The sequence below is a fragment of the Nycticebus coucang genome, chromosome 7 (genome assembly GCF_027406575.1).
Source record: "Nycticebus coucang isolate mNycCou1 chromosome 7, mNycCou1.pri, whole genome shotgun sequence".
NCBI classification, from domain to species: Eukaryota; Metazoa; Chordata; class Mammalia; order Primates; family Lorisidae; genus Nycticebus; species Nycticebus coucang.
Genome location: NC_069786.1, coordinates 74,646,958 through 74,663,764, shown reverse-complemented (window position 1 = coordinate 74,663,764; position 16,807 = coordinate 74,646,958). Strand labels below are relative to the sequence as shown.

At 39.3% G+C, this 16,807-nt stretch overlaps 1 protein-coding gene across 1 annotated transcript in view; it reads left to right on the top strand.

The window, feature by feature from the left end:
* LOC128590271 (cytochrome c, testis-specific) overlaps positions 1-2,335 on the top strand; it is an 89,829-nt gene extending 87,494 nt beyond the window's left edge. The window contains exon 4 of the mRNA XM_053597556.1: positions 2,190-2,335. Within this exon, the coding sequence (XP_053453531.1) occupies positions 2,190-2,335 (146 nt within the window). The remainder of the gene's footprint in view (positions 1-2,189) is intronic.
* Positions 2,336-16,807: the final 14,472 nt, after the last annotated feature.

The following is a 16,807-nucleotide window of genomic DNA, read 5'->3' as shown; positions in this document are numbered from 1 at the left end:
CGATTCTTTTGCCTCAGTCTCCCGAGTAGCTGGATCTACAGGCGCCTGCCACAACGCCCAGCTATTTTTTGGTTGCAGTTCAGCCAGGGCCGGGTTTGAACCCGCCACCCTCGGTATATGGGGCTGGCGCCTTACCGACTGAGCCACAGGCGCCGCCCATTGATTTATCTACTTTAAGCAAAATTTCTTTCTCCTCTACTATGAAGGATGAGAAAATCAAAGTATTTATGCAACCTCCCATTTTTTCACAGTCTCCTAACTCTTGCTATTTCCATTGTTTTTCAATTCTGATGTTACATATGATCTCTATAATTTATATTCCATGTAACCATAATTATCACAATTGTTTTAACATTTATTCTACATTTAAGAGGCACTAATGGATAGCCCACCTTTTACCATAGTATCTTTATTTATCTTTTTTGGCTGATGGATAGTTTTCTATTAGTAAGAACACCAAGAATTACTGGAGCTATATTTTCTATGTTCTTGGATGTTTGAAAACATCTGGGGATTGTCATTACCCTTGAATGACAATATAAGGGCATAAAATTATTGGAAGACACTTTAGTTCCTCAGGAGTTTGTATCCTTCAAGTTAAATTATTGTTTGGAAAAATATGAAACTAGCCGGATGGTTTTCTGTTACGAGTTACTTGGTTTTATTTTTATTTTATTCTTTTTCCTTTAAATTTCAGTAACATTCTTACTGAAACTTAGTGACTTTGCTAGGCTGTGTTTAGTCCTTGATTGACCTATTTCAGTATTTCCTGGGACATGTTGAGCTCTTCCAGTTGGTTAATGCAGGACTTTTATGTTTGAAAGTGTTCCTAAATAATATGTTCTAATGATTTTATTCTATTTTATTTATCTTTTAAAAATATTACTTGGGTCACCAATTGTGCAGATCTTGTGTCTCCTTCCCCTGAATATCTTCTGTATCTATGTGTATTTTTCCTTTAGCTCTTGTTTTTTCTATTCCTTTCTGCTGTGTTTGTGTAGTGTGTGTGTATACTGTGTGTATGTATTTTTTGTACTTCTTTGCACTTACTGTTTTGATTATTAATCATATTTTGCTGAAGATAGTTCTTCTTGGAGTTGTTATTTGTAGAAGAGTAGTACAAGTGAGGATCTCGGTTTTGCCGTTCTGAGGTCTTCCTCACCCACAGTTATGTTAGAGATGTGTGTATATCTGAATGTATACGTTTGTTTTGATATGTTTTGGTGGAGGTGTTACTTTGCTCTCTATTTCAGCTGGCAGACTGGCAGCCCTAGGATTATGTAACTCTTGCACTTTCTCTTCTGTCCTATAGTAAGTTAGAGTCCTCCTTTCAAGCATGTGTGTGCCTTCTTCATTAATCCTGGCTCTCCTGGTGTCAAACTAAATTTAACGAGACTTTCATGGTCAGCTGATACACCCTATTCTTTTTGAGCCAAACAGAGGGTTTTGACTTTGCCTTACAAAGTGTATCACATACATTGGAGATCTCTCCTCTTCTCCTGAGGTCACTAGTGGAAGGTGTCCCTTCACTCTGATCCAGGATTCATGTCCTTGGGAGCTTTCTGATTATATCAAGTTTGAAGCCAATAGCTCCAACAGTGCTTCCTCAAAAGTGCAGTTAGCAATTTGGTTCTTTTTGAAGGAAAAAAGGTATTTTCTATCATCTTAAAACTGGATTTGTGAACTAATATATTTTGTTGGATATCTGGATGGGGCAGCTTGGTATGATTAGTAAAAATAATATAGAAATATGAGTTAGGAGTCACAGATTCTTGACTCCAACTGGCTTTGTATTCTTAGAACAAGTTACTTTCCTCTCCGTGGGCCAGCATTTACTTATCTGAAAAATGAGGGTTGGATTAAATGATGGCTAAGGTATTTTCTAGAAGGAACTCATTGTGATTGTAGGAAAATGAGGTAATGACAGCACATCTGGGGTGATGATAGGTCATTGCTGTACATTGGATAATCCTAACCAGCATGTGACAGTTGGGTTTCCATGGAGAAGCCAAGGAATAGAGAATAATTTTGAAATTTTCTTATAGGTCAGAATCTGTAAGTATTCCCAGTTATAACAGTCTTTCTGTTGAATTCAAGAGTAATCTTTTGCTCACATATGTGGGTCACATCAGAAATTAAGGCATACATATGTAGCTACACAACCTTAAAACTTATTTTCACCTTTGTAGGTATAACCTGGGGAGAAGAGACTCTGATGGAATATTTGGAGAACCCAAAGAAATATATCCCTGGAACTAAAATGATCTTTGCTGGTCTTAAAAAGAAGAAAGAAAGAGAAGATCTTATTCAATATTTGAAAGAGGCAACATCTTAATGAAATGCTATTGCTACTTCAAAAATATTAGTTATAAGCCAAAATTTTCTTATTTCAAATACAACATGCTTAAAGAAGCCATATTTGATCTTTTCCGATCAGCTTGTAGTAAGTTTAACATTTTAAAATAAAGATCGATATTTTTAATTATGTGTGATCTACTGACCAGATGTCCTTCAGAGTCTGAACTTGCTTTTTTCTGCGTACTCAGGATGGGGATAGATCAGGATGGAGGAGAAGAGGGAAGGGAAATTGAAATTGATTGTGCTTCAGTAGTCTTTACAGGCATGAAATATTTTGTAAACCTAGCAACTACTGTTGGTTATGGTTTCCATATACCTGTATTTATTTTTCTGTAATTTAAATGTAAACATAGAAGACATTAGCTCTAATTTTCATTAGGCTATGTGTATTTGCCATTTATTATAAACAATACTTAAAGTAACTTGAGGGAGGGTGGTGCCTGTGGCTCAGTGATTAGGACACCTGTCCCATATAATGAGGGTGGTGGGTTCGAACCCGGCCCCGGCCAAAGTGCAACAAAAAAATAGACAGGCGTTGTGGTGGGTGCCTGTAGTCCTAGCTACTCAGGAGTCTGAGGCATGAGAATCACCTAAGCCCAGGAGTTGGAGGTTGCTGTGAGCTGTGATGCTACGGCACTCTACTGAGAGTGACAAAGTGAGATTCTGTCTCCAAAAAAAAAAAAAAGTAACTTGAAGGAAAAAAAGGTTGGAAAAATGAAATCAAATAGTTGATTTTATCTTAGGAATATTTTTGGAAAAAAATAGCAAATTATTGACCCTAAAATAAACCAGCGAGAGAAGGAGAAAAGCACGGCCTATGTTAAGAAAAATTTATATCATATAATAGTAATTTTTTTGGCATTTATATATATATATATTTTTTTTTTGTAGAGACAGAGTGTTACTGTACTGCCCTCGGGTAGAGTGCCGTGGCATCACACAGCTCACAGCAACCTCTAATTCTTGGGCTTACACGATTCTCTTGCCTCAGCCTCCCAAACAGCTGGGACTACAGGCGCCCGCCACAACGCCCTGCTATTTTTTTGTTGCAGTTTGGCCGGGGCTGGGTTTGAACGTGCCACCCTCGGCTGGCTGGGGCTGGGTTTGAACCCGCCACCCTCCGCATATGGGGCCGGCGCCCTACTCACTGAGCCACAGGCGCCGCCCCCTCGCATTAATATTTTTATGGTATCTTGCTAGTTCCAGGTAATATGAAACCAGGCTACAGGAGCTAAATAAAACAGAGATACTGAGAGAAAAGAAGAAAAAAATCATCATAAGTGTGGAAAGAGCCCCCACTTCCCAGTAAGTGGAAGTGATGCGCAGTGGGGCAGGTCTGCAGCAGAGCCCATGTGGAAGGGAACAATGGCTCTGTGTAGAGTGAGGCGGCTCCTAAGCAGCTGGGCTGCTACAAGTACTCTATCACCCAAGTGATAGGATATGGCCAATCCAAGGAGAAGCTGTTTCCACACCAAAGAGATGGGTAGTGGACTGGTCAGGAGCCGTTATGGATGAGGGTAGGAAACATATTTTCTCATTTGCACTTCACAACAGCACCAAAGATGTGGGTTTTTACCTTCTTTCTTTCTTTTTTTTTGAGACAGAGTCTCATTTCATTACCCTGGGTAGAGTGCTATGGCATCATAGCTCACAGCAACCTCAAACTCTTGGGCTCAAGTGACCCTCTTGCCTCTGCCTCCCAAGTAGCTGGAACTACAGGCGCCTGCCACAATACCTGGCAATTTTTTAGAGTCAGGATCTTGCTTTGCTCAGGCTGGTCTCCAACTCCTGAGTTCAGGCGATCCATTTGCCTCGGCCTCCCAGAGTGCTAGGATTAGAGGCATGAAACACTGCCACTGATCAGGATTTTACTTTCTATGTTGAGACCTAGAGATGCCAGAATTAAAACTCCAATCTTCTAATCCAATTCCTGATGACTTTTCAGGATAGGGATAATATGTTATGTTATGTTATCTAGTTAAAGTATTAGCAAGGCCACTACTGTGAAGATATCCTAAGAGAGGTAGTTTTCGGAGTGAGAGGAACATAGTTGAAAAAGCAGGGATCGTTCAGTTCCATCGAATCTGCCAAGTGTTCAAGTTTAATTTTAATGCTTCTGGTAAGTGACGGAGAATGCACTTCTCATGGAGCCAGTGCCAGTATTGTGTAGGACGGAGTGTCTCTGGGGGCCAAGAGACAGCTTCAGGCAAAGCTGGGCTTGTTACTCTCTCCCTAAAGGAATTTTCTGATGAGGGCAGAGACATCTGTAGGTCTCATAGTATTCTAAGGATGTTGCCGGCCTCAGCTCAGTTGGGTATTCATAGATGAAGAATCAGGTGACATACCTCATACCCTAATTTGCACGAGGCCAGAGAGCTCTGTGAGGAAGAACTTGAACTCGATTCACATTCATAGTTACAGTTTAGATCTGTATAATCTTGAATAAGGGACTTAGTGGAATTGAGAAACGCCACAGTCTGGAGAGAAACAAGGGCCTCATATTTGGGGTTTAAATACTTGTCACTTGTGGGAATTATGAAGAAGATAGTATGAGGAGAGCCGAGATGATAAAAGGCAGTTGAGTGGAAATGGAGACGTAATCAGTAGGTTTCCATTCTAAAAATCGTTCAGTTAGTGATAATGTGTTGTATGTTGCTTTAAACGTATGTTTATTTTAGTAAGAGAAAAGTATCTCTTTGCTGGTAACAATGTTTCTTAGATAGAAAAGTTAGAGAAAAATTTGCAAATGAATTGAAATCCTATATTGTCATAGTCTTTACTGAATATATGTTATCTCTGGGAAGCTGAAATCCATCTTAGATCAATTTAGACATGAAGGGACTTCTGGATCCGTGGCGATTTTGTACCATGCCGATCCAGCTTAGCAGGAACTATGCTTCCCATAATCTCTTCTCTATACTGTACTCAATTAGGACTTATAACAAGGAAAATTTGCCTGAGATTAGAAGGCAGAGGGGCCAGGGACAACCTTCTACATTGTGGAAGGTCAGCTCAGGGCCCCAAGTACAATCTAGTCATACTGTGGCTAATCTGTTGGCTCACCTTCTTTTCTGTGGTGGGGCAGCAGCTCTTCCAACTCTAACAGATCTTCTGTTATGGCTTCTCTGAGTCCTGGGTCAGGCTGCATGCACCTTTGAGGGGCAAGAGCCTAGATATGTCACCCAGGCCGGGAGTGGTGAGAAACAGACAAGGCTGTCACCAGTTTACCCTCCCAGGACCGTCTCTGCTCTCCCTGTTTTGTTTGCAGCTTTTCCTCCCCGTGCCTTGCCCAGCTGAGCTAAGGCCTGTCACTTTGGAGGCAAAGCCCCATAACAAAGATTCTCCTTTTTGCCCAAACTTGAGTTCAGCTCTTCTAAACCCTCTTTTTATCTGGGCCCCAATCTTGGCCCCCTTAGTCTAGTTTTAGCAAGAATCCTGCTAAATCATGCTAGGAACAATCCCCCACCCCTGGTATCTGATAGCAGGTATCCAGTCAATTAGCTTAACCAGAATCTCCTTTACCCCTCAAGAGGCACCTCTTACTACTTTTCCATCCACTGACTTCTGCCCTGCTCACCGGCTGTAAACCCCTTTGTCCTCCTTGTATTTATAGTTGGGTTCCATCTCTCCCCTCTATTACAGAATACTCACTGCCATAGTCTCTTCTATAAAATCTTCCTTGTAATCTTTAACGAGCATTGGAATCATTTCTTCTTTAATACTAACAACCTTCCATAGTTTTCTTCAACAGCTCCCCTGTGTGGTCTTGGGGACTTTGATCCTTTAGCTTTCCCCGTCTGGATTGTTGTCTCCTCAGCTTCTCCCCAAGTTGTGTAAGGACCACAATCAGTCCCTTGTTCACTCGACTCACAGGGGTCCTGCTGGGCTGGCCAACCCCTATGTGGTATAGACAGCGTATCTGTGCAGCACACCTGCTTTGTGAATGGCGAGAACCTCTGAGGGGATGATTCTCTGAGTGCTTTTCAGCCTAAATTAGGTGTATCTTGATAGAGCAGAAGAAAGAGTAATTATGTTTTATAGCCTTCTAAGTTGTCAAGTTATTAAAGTCTGACAATGTCTCCTATACTTGAATTCAATATTCACTAGAAAAAAGGATTCATGATAATCAGAGAACAGATCTCTACTTGTTTTATAGCACCATTACCAGGAACCAGGGGACTTTAGTGACCAGGAAATGTTATGCTGATAACATATCAACAAAAATGTATTCAAAAAATATTGCAGACAGTGGGATAATTATATAGAACATTTACCAATTTTAGCACAGGTGATTCCAATACATCTTTTGACAAGGATCTAAAAGAATAGGTGTTGTCTCATTCAATTGAAGTCAAAATGAGGGCATAGTGAATTTGGTCCTAAGTGGTGAGAAGGCCTGGTAGCTTGCCCTTTGGGATTTTTAAAAAGACCTATGCCACCAAATAGGATGTTCAGCAGTTCTGCTGGAGAGATCAGGCAGAGAAACCTTATGTAGAAAGAGGCCTGACACTGCTGGGAGAGAGGTAAGGGGAGAGATTGATTTGCCTGGCAGACAAGGTGAGAGAGTAATTGTTTCAACTGCTCCAGAGCCTCAGTTGGGCCCTTGCTTTCAGCCACCTCTGTCAAGGGGCCAGAGTGAGCCAGCCAGTCCAGTGAAGCCCCCAGGTGACTTTAGCCCAGTGATTGGATTGTTTTTATTAACAATCACAATCTTTTTAAAACCTAAGATGGTGGCACTTTTGACAGGACAGCTGCCTCCAGAAATGTTTGATTTTTGTTCTTTTTTTTTTTTGAGGCAGAGTCTTACTATGTCACCCTCGGTAGAGTGTTGTGCTGTCACAGCTCATAGCAACCTCAAACTCTTGAGCTTAAGCGATTCTCTTGCCTCAGTCTCCCAAGTAATTGAAACTACAGGAACCCGCCACAATGCCCAGCTATTTTTTTTTGCTGTTGCAGTTGTCATTGTTTTGGTTGTAGTTGTCATTGTTGTTTGGCGGGCCTGGGCTGGGTTCAAACCTGCCAGCCCCAATGTATGTGGCTGGTGCCTTAGTTGCTGAGCTGCAGGCGCTAAGCCTGATTTTTGTTCTTTTTGTCAGTGGAACTTGGTGCATACCAGGATTTCATGGAGTCACATTCTTTTTCCTTTGCCCCAAGACCCGGTCTTAAAATTGACCTTTGCTGCACAGAGTATTTTTTCTTTCATCTGAAGTTGAAATGAGGAACAGTTGCAATGTATAGGTTGGCAACCCCTAGGATTTCTAGATTCTCTATGGTCTCTTGAATCCTTGTTTGTAAAGAAGCCCATTCTTTTCCTGAGCTTGCCTCTTTCTTGTAGAATCTTAAGGGCAATGAGTAATGACTAAGACACATTAGCCACATTTTGTCATTCAATCTCTTCACATGAAGCCATAGTTATTGCAGGTGACAATTTCACCGAATATTTTATCTCTACATAACATGGGTCACCATTTCTTTTAGGTCCTGATAACAATTTGCCACTTCTTCTAGTACTGATGATAGGGCCATATACATTTTAGTAATAGCACCACCCTACTTCTAGGTACCCATTTTGTATTCCTCAAGTTTGATATAGTAACAAAATTGCAGGGCTTGCAACAACAACATGTTTATTTCTCATTCACATGGCATGAAGTCTGTGGTCAGATTGGTCAGCTGTGGTGCCAGTCCATCCAAGTCGTTTCTCATTCTGGAACCATGATCATAGATGTCCCTCTATGGACGTTCCCAAGTCGTTTCTCATTCTGGAACCATGATTATAGAGGTGCCTGTATGGACATTCCCATTCTTGCGGCAGAGAAAAAGTTCAGGAGTCCTGGAAGAAGCTGCTGATGCCTCCTAAAGCTTCTGCTTAGATGTGGCCTGCTTAGTGTGCTCACCTGCCCTTGACTAACATGTGTTAAGTGGCCAAGGCCAACGCCAGTGAAGTGAGGAGGTACACTCTCCCCACAAGAGGAATGGCGAGTCACATGACAGTAGTTTGTCATCCTTACAGAGGGAAGAGGGCAGTGATTGTGAGCAAAATGCCATCTACCATTAGCCTGTGTACGCATTTCCTTTGCTTCAATTTTCACTTCATGCGATCCCTCTGTTGAACTCAGGCTCACTGCTCTTGGAATTTGTACCTGGTACCCTGACCAGTCACACCCTAGATGTCAAATTAGCTTTGTTGTTGCTTCTGGTTTCTGTCCTTGCATGCAGCCTGCCTGCTCCTCTCTCAGACGGGCTTGCAGCTGCATTCTGCCCTGTGACACAGTCAGCTTTGTTGTCCCTGTCCCTGCTTTCCTACTCGTTACTCATTCTCCTATGGGAGAGAAAAAAATCAAGCCTTTGTGAAATTCAATTTTGGATTGACTATAGGATAATGATCAAATTATTGTACAATTTTACTTCAGGCATGAAAAAATTAGGTAATGGAGATTCTTTGGTAGCTGGGACTAGAAGATTGTACCTAAGACCTTAATGAATAAGGAGATAATAATAGCTCAAGGAGATAATTTGTCATTAGGAGTTACTTTCTGATTTAGAAAAGAAAGTTATTTGGGTAGAATAATTGGATAGAATAAACTTGGTCTTTCTTCTTGGAGTGTTAATTTTACTTGAGAATGAAAAGCCTTTTGGTATTTTTGTGCTTTTCAAAGTTTTATTTGTTCTGACATGGAAGGATGTCTATAAAACACTGTTGAGTAAAGAAAGAAAATTCTGATGAATCTTATAGAATGATAAAAATTTACATATAGTTTTTTCTATGCATATATAAGAATCTGTATATGGAGGTAGCTAGGCAGCTATTGTCTATTGACTGATAAGTATGTATTCCTAGGGAGTGGAGAGGGAAGATTTTATTTCTCCTTTATACATTCTTACATTTAATTTTTTACAAGCATATATTATCCTTTTCATAAAAGAAGAAAAACTAAAAGTATATCTCAAAGGCACCAAAATTTTGGCAGATGCAAAAGCAAATTCTGTGAAACTTGTCTTCTGTCACTAAATTTCATATTATTTTATGAAAATCCAGAAAGAGGAACATTTTCAAGCCGAGTGAGTTATTGGGAAACTTATTTTGTATGTATTTTAGGAATGTGGTGGTATTACTTATACAGCCTGTCAAAAGGCATGGTGAACAGCTGTGGCAGGGAGGCATAATGCTGACACTCCCTGCTGGGGCTCACTGTGCTGAGCAATACAACTCCCCTGATCCCCCACTTTCTTGGCCAGTCTATGGAAAACAGTGTAGTCAGTTCCTTTGAAAAGCAAGTGTGTCAGTTTCCCAAGAAGTATTGTTTGTTTTGCGTTTTACTTTTGTTTTTTAGCTTCTCAAATTGGTTCAGTTTCCTGCCACAATTGTGCTCCATCAAATGGTTAGTTCTGTGTGTTCTATTTTTCTTGACGGTGATTTTTCAGTTACCTTTAACTAGCAGAAATTATGATTTTTAAAGTAATTATTCAGATCAGCATTTACTTTCCTTAAAAAAAGGAGTATATATATAAAAAAAGGAGTATATGTATTTTAAAATAATATTTCTTTCTGGCATGTGGTTAAAATAATGATCACAACAATGACAATAGTAGAATACTTAACGTTTATTGAGAGTTTACCATGTGCCAGATGCTAAGTGAACATGTGAACTCATTTAATATTCATAATTCTATTAGGGAAGTCATCTATTAATACCTTTTATAGAAGTAGGAACCAAGGCACAGAGAAGTGAAGTGACTTGCTCCACCATGGCTTGACACTAGTGAAAATATGAAAAATGAGGAAGATTCATCTAAAATCATTAGGGTGATGATTCCCTCACTCAGGACTGGACAGGGATTCCCCATTCTCTAGGCCCAGGCAAGCTCAGAAATCAGGCTCATTCCCAAATCAACCCCCATTTCCAGGCACAAACAGGCTGCTTTTTCCAGGCCATACCCTCTGGGCTCTAGCAAGGTCATGAACCTGAAATGTTTTGGGTAGTTCTACTCTGAGTAGGGAGCACACACCCTAATCCCTTCCCTAATATAATCTTGCCCTCCTAGAGAAGGGACTACATTCATTCATTTGTTAATGTACTCATTAACTTTGAAAAGATGTTTTTCCACGTACCACGTCTTGGCCAAAAAATGTAATATATACCCCTAGACAAATAGCCCATGTGATAGATTTCTGACTTAGGTCTCCCCCTTTGCCAGAAGCTCTGGTGCTTTTTACTCCTTCTGTATTCCTTTCTATCTCAGAAAAATCCTGTCTTACCACTGATTTGTGGTCCGTGGGTTCATTCTTCGAATCCCGAGACCAAGGACCTACTGAAGAAGAAATTTGGGCGTCAATGACAGAGGTGACCTTGTGCCTAAGGCTACACATGTAGGTAGATGGTACTGACCAAGTGATAGATAGAACCACTCCCCTTTCATTAGGAAATCTTCTAAATGAGAAGAGTCAATGTACAAAGCATTGAATAGTCTCTGATACATATTTATTTATTTTTTTTTGTGCTATTTAGTATTATTATGTTTTTTTTTTGTTTTTTCTTTTTTTATTGTTGGGGATTCATTGAGGGTACAATAAGCCAGGTTACACTGATTGCAATTGTTAGGTAAAGTCACTCTTGCAATCTTGTCTTGCCCCCATAAAGTGTGACACACACCAAGGCCCCACCCACTCCCTCCGTCCCTCTTTCTGCTTTCCCCTCCCCCATAACCTTAATTGTCCTCATATCAAAATTGAGTACATAGGATTCATGCTTCTCCATTCTTGTGATGCTTTACTAAGAATAATGTCTTCCACTTCCATCCAGGTTAATACGAAGGATGTAAAGTCTCCATTTCTTTTAATGGCTGAATAGTATTCCATGGTATACATATACCACAGCTTGTTAATCCATTCCTGGGTTGGTGGGCATTTAGGCTGTTTCCACATTTTGGCGATTGTAAATTGAGCTGCAATAAACAGTCTAGTACAAGTGTCCTTATGATAAAAGGATTTCTTTCCCTCTGGGTAGATGCCCCGTAATGGGATTGCAGGATCAAATGGGAGGTCTAGCTTGAGTGCTTTGAAGTTTCTCCATACTTCCTTCCAGAAAGGTTGTATTAGTTTGCAGTCCCACCAGCAGTGTTAAAGTGTTCCCTTCTCTCCACATCCATGCCAGAATCTGCAGTTTTGAGATTTTGTGATGTGGGCCATTCTCACTGGGGTTAGATGATATCTCAGGGTTGTTTTGATTTGCATTTCTCTGATATATAGAGATGATGAACATTTTTTCATGTGTCTGTTAGCCATTCGTCTGTCATCTTTAGAGAAAGTTCTATTCATGTCTCTTGCCCATTGATATATGGGATTGTTGGCTTTTTTCATGTGGATTAATTTGAGTTCTGTATAGATCCTAGTTATCAGGCTTTTGTCTGATTGAAAATATGCAAATATCCTTTCCCATTGTGTAGGTTGTCTCTTTGCTTTGGTTATCGTCTCCTTAGCTGTACAGAAGCTTTTCAGTTTAATGAAGTCCCATTTGTTTATTTTTGTTGTTGCAATTGCCATGGCAGTCTTCTTCATGAAGTCTTTCCCCAGGCCAATATCTTCCAGTGTTTTTCCTTTGCTTTCTTGGAGGATTTTTATTGTTTCATGCCTTAAATTTAAGTCCTTTATCCATCTTGAATCAATTTTTGTGAGTGGGGAAAGGTGTGGGTCCAGTTTCAGTCTTTTACATGTAGACATCCAGTTCTCCCAACACCATTTATTGAATAGGGAGTCTTTCCCCCAAGGTATGTTCTTGTTTGGTTTATTGAAGATTAGGTGGTTGTAAGATGTTAGTTTCATTTCCTGGTTTTCAATTCAATTCCAAGTGTCTATGTCTCTGTTTTTGTGCCAGTACCATGCTGTCTTGAGCACTATGGCTTTGTAGTACAGACTAAAATCTGGTATGCTGATGCCCCCAGCTTTATTTTTATTACAGAGAACTGCCTTAGCTATACGGGATTTTTTCCGGTTCCATACAAAACACAGAATCATTTTTTCCAAATCTTGAAAGTACGATGTTGGTATTTTGATAGGAATGGCATTGAATAGGTAGATTGCTTTGGGAAGTATAGACATTTTAACAATGTTGATTCTTCCCGTCCATGAGCATGGTATGTTCTTCCATTTGTTAATATCCTCTGCTATTTCCTTTCTGAGGATTTCATAGTTTTCTTTATAGAGGTCCTTCACCTCCTTCGTTAGGTATATTCCTAGGTATTTCATTTTCTTTGAAACTATGGTGAAGGGAGTTGTGTCCTTAATTAGCTTCTCATCTTGACTGTTATTGGTGTATACAAAGGCTACTGACTTTGATTTTATATCCTGAAACATTACTGTATTTTTTGATGACTTCTAGGAGCCTTGTGGTTGAGTCTTTGGGGTTCTCTAAGTATAAGATCATGTCGTCAGCAAAGAGGGAGAGTTTGACCTCCTCTGCTCCCATTTGGATTCCCTTTATTTCCTTGTCTTGCCTAATTGTATTGGCTAGAACTTCCAGCACTATGTTGAATAGTAAAGGTGACAGAGGACAACCTTGTCTGGTTCCAGTTCTAAGAGGAAAAGCTTTCAGTTTTACTCCATTCGGTAAAATATTGGCTGTGGGTTTGTCATAGATAGCTTCAATCAGTTTTAGAAATGTGCCACTTATGCCTATACTCTTCAGTGTTGTAATTAGAAAAGGATGCTGGATTTTATCAAATGCTTTTTCTGCATCTATTGAGAGGATCATGTGATCTTTATTTTTGCCTCTGTTAATATGGTGGATAACGTTTATGGACTTGCGTATGTTAAACCAGCCTTGCATCCCTGGGATGAAGCCTACTTGATCATGATGAATGACTTTTTTGATGATAAGCTGTAATCTATTGGCTAGGATTTTGTTGAGAATTTTTGCATCTATATTTATGAGTGAGATTGGTCTGAAATTCTCCTTTTTGTTTGGGTCTTTTCCTGGTTTTGGTATCAGGGTGATGTTTGCTTCATAGAATGTGTTGGGGAAGATTCCTTCTTCCTCAATTTTTTGGAATGATTTCTGCAGTACAAGAATAAGCTCTTCCTTGAAGGTTTGATAGAATTCTGGAGTGAAGCCATCTGGACCAGGGCATTTTTTGGGTGGAAGATTTTTTATTGTTTCTTTGATCTCAGTGCTTGAAATTGGTCTGTTCAGGAGCTCTATTTCTTTCTGGCTAAGTCTACGGAGAGGGTGTGATTCCAAATATTTATCCATTTCCTTCACATCGTCAAATTTCTGGGCATAGAGTTTCTGGTAGTATTCAGAGATGATCTCTTGTATCTCTGTGGGATCAGTTGTTATTTCCCCTTTATCATTTCTGATTGTGGTTACTAGAGATTTTACTTTTCTATTTCTGGTTATTCTGGCCAAAGGTTTATCTATTTTCTTTATTTTTTCAAAAAACCAACTCCTTGTTTCATTAATTTTCTGAATGATTCTTTTGTTTTCAATTTCATTGATCTCTGATTTGATTTTGGATATTTCTTTTCTTCTACTGAGTTTAGGCTTAGATTGTTCTTCTTTTTCCAATTCCATAAGATGGCTTGTGAGCTTGTTGATGCGCTCTCTTTCTGTTTTTCGAATGTAGGCATCTAAAGCGATGAATTTTCCTCTCAAAACTGCTTTTGCAGTATCCCACAGGTTTTGGTAGCTTGTGTCTTCATTATTGTTATGCTCAAGGAAGTTAATGATTTCCTGTTTTATTTCTTCCTGCACCCATCTGTTATTCAACAGAAGATTGTTTAATTTCCATGCCTTTGGGTGGGGTCGAGCATTTTTGTTAGAGTTGAGTTCCACCTTTAGTGCCTTATGGTCTGAGAAGATACAAGGTAAAATTTCAATTCTTTTCATTCTGTTGATATTTGTTTTGTGTCCCGGGATATGATCAATTTTGGAGAATGTTCCATGGGGTGATGAGAAGAATGTATATCCTTTATCTTTGGGATGGAGTGTTCTATATGCGTCTATCAAGCACAGTTGTTCTAGGGTCTCATTTAAATCTCTTATATCTTTGTTTAATTTCTGTTTAGAGGATCTGTCCAGCTCTGTAAGAGGAGTGTTAAAGTCCCCTGTTATTATGGTATTATCAGATATCATATTGCTCAGACTGAGTAAGGTCTGTTTCAAGAATATGGGAGCATTTAAATTGGGTGCATAAATATTTAGAATTGAAATGTCTGCTTGTTGTATTTTTCCCTTGACCAATATAAAGTGACCATCTTTGTCTTTTTTGACTTTAGTTGCTTTAAATCCACAAGAATCTGAAAATAAAATTGCAACTCCTCTTTTCTTCTGAATTCCAGTTGCCTGAAAAATTGTCTTCCAACACTTGACTCGGAGCTTTAATTTGTCTTTTGAAGCCAGGTGTGTTTCTTGTAGACAGCAAATGGATGGCTTGTGTTTTTTAATCCAGTCAGCCAATCTATGTCTCTTCAGTGGGGAATTCAAGCCATTAACATTTATTGAGATAACTGATAAGTGTGGTAGTATTCTATTCGTCTTATTTTGTGAGAGTCCATTGCTTAGTTTTATCTTTTGCATCAGTGTGGAGGTTTGGTTCTGTCCTTTAATTTCTGAGTTCTTACTTTGCTGCTGATCCATTGTGGTGGTCAGTGTACAGAACAGGTTGAAGTATTTCCTGTAGAGCTGGTCTTGTTGTGGTGAATTTCCTCAATGTTTGTATATCCGTAAATGATTTGATATTTCCATCAATTTTGAAGCTTAGCTTAGCAGGGTACAGAATTCTGGGCTGGAAATTGTTCTGTTTAAGTAGATTAAAGGTAGATGACCATTGTCTTCTTGCTTGGAAAGTTTCATTAGAGAAGTCTGCGGTCACTCTGATGGATTTGCCCCTTTATGTCAACTGGCGCTTACTCCTGGCAGCTTGCAGAATCTTTTCTTTTGCCTTGAATTTGGACAGGTTCATCACAATGTGTCTTGGAGAAGCTCGGTTAGAGTTGAGGTGACCTGGGATCCGATAGCCCTCTGAAAGCAGTGTGTCAGAATCTTTGGTGATACTTGGGAAATTTTCTTTTATAATATTCTCTAGTATGACTTCCATTTCTCTGGGCATTCCTCTTCCCCTTCTGGAATTCCTATAACTCATATGTTGGAGCGCTTTATAAAGTCCCATAATTCTGACAGTGAACGTTCTGCTTTCTCTCTCTTCTTTTCTGCCTCTTTTACTATCTGAGTTATCTCAAGAACTTTGTCTTCTACCTCTGAAATTCTTTCTTCTTCATGGTCTAACCTGTTGCTGATACTTTCCATTGCATCTTTAAGTTCCCTGATTTACTGTTTCAGTTCCTTCAGCTCTGCTATATCCTTTTTATATTCTTCATATCATTCGTCTCTTATTTGATTCTGTTTTTGGATTTCCTTTTGGTTATTTTCCACTTTATTAGCAGTTTCCTTCATTGTTTCCATCATTTCTTTCATTGTTTTCAACATGTGTATTCTAAATTCCCTTTCTGTCATTCCTAACATTTCTTTATATGTGGAATCATCTGCAGTAGCTACCTCATGGTCCCTTGGCGGGGTTGTTCTGGACTGGTTCTTCATGTTGCCTGGAGTTTTCTGCTGATTCTTCCTCATGAGTGATTTCTTTTATCTGTTTCCTTGCCCTAATTTTCCTTTCACTTCCTCTTTCTCTTTAAGTTCTCGTGCCTGTGGAAGTTGTGGGCGGGTTTAGATGGATTGAACACATGCGACCACTTGCCGTTTTTCCTCTGATACATATTTAAAGCACGAGTTTTATTATTGTGGAAATGCAAATAAGGTTCAATGTTGGTGTATTTTTGTGAGGAACCCTTTGGCAATAAGTATGGAAATGATCGCTTTTAACAATTTTTAAAAAGCCAGTCGTGCAAATGTTGAAGGAAAATCATCAGAATTTTTAGTAATTGAAAAAAGGCAAGATAAGGCTAACTGCAATACAATGAAGTCACTATCACAAATAAAATGCTTACAACTCCTTCCAAGGTCAGTGTCAGAGTATCCTTGGAGGGCAAAGCTTATTTAATAAGGAAAAATTTGGTGAAGCCCAATCTGAAGAGATGGGTAAAGAGAGCAGGAAAAGGCAGCCATGCTCAAAAAAGTGCGTTTTGGTCATTGTTATTGAGTGACACGTTCTGCTGTGCTCAAACGGATATCTAGATAAGAGACTGAAATTAACCAAATTCTTTGTCTTATAATTATACTACAGCATGGATTTAATAATTTGCTCAATTTATTCTTTTTTTCTTCTCTATATTTATAATGTTGATAACTGGTAAGACAATTAAATTGGTTCATTTCTTGGCAATAAAATGACTGATAAAGAAAATTTCCTGTACAGACAACAAGTTATATACTGAAAAAAAATGTACACACAAGTGAGAAAATCATTCAGAGGCTAAACTTTATGCAGCATCATG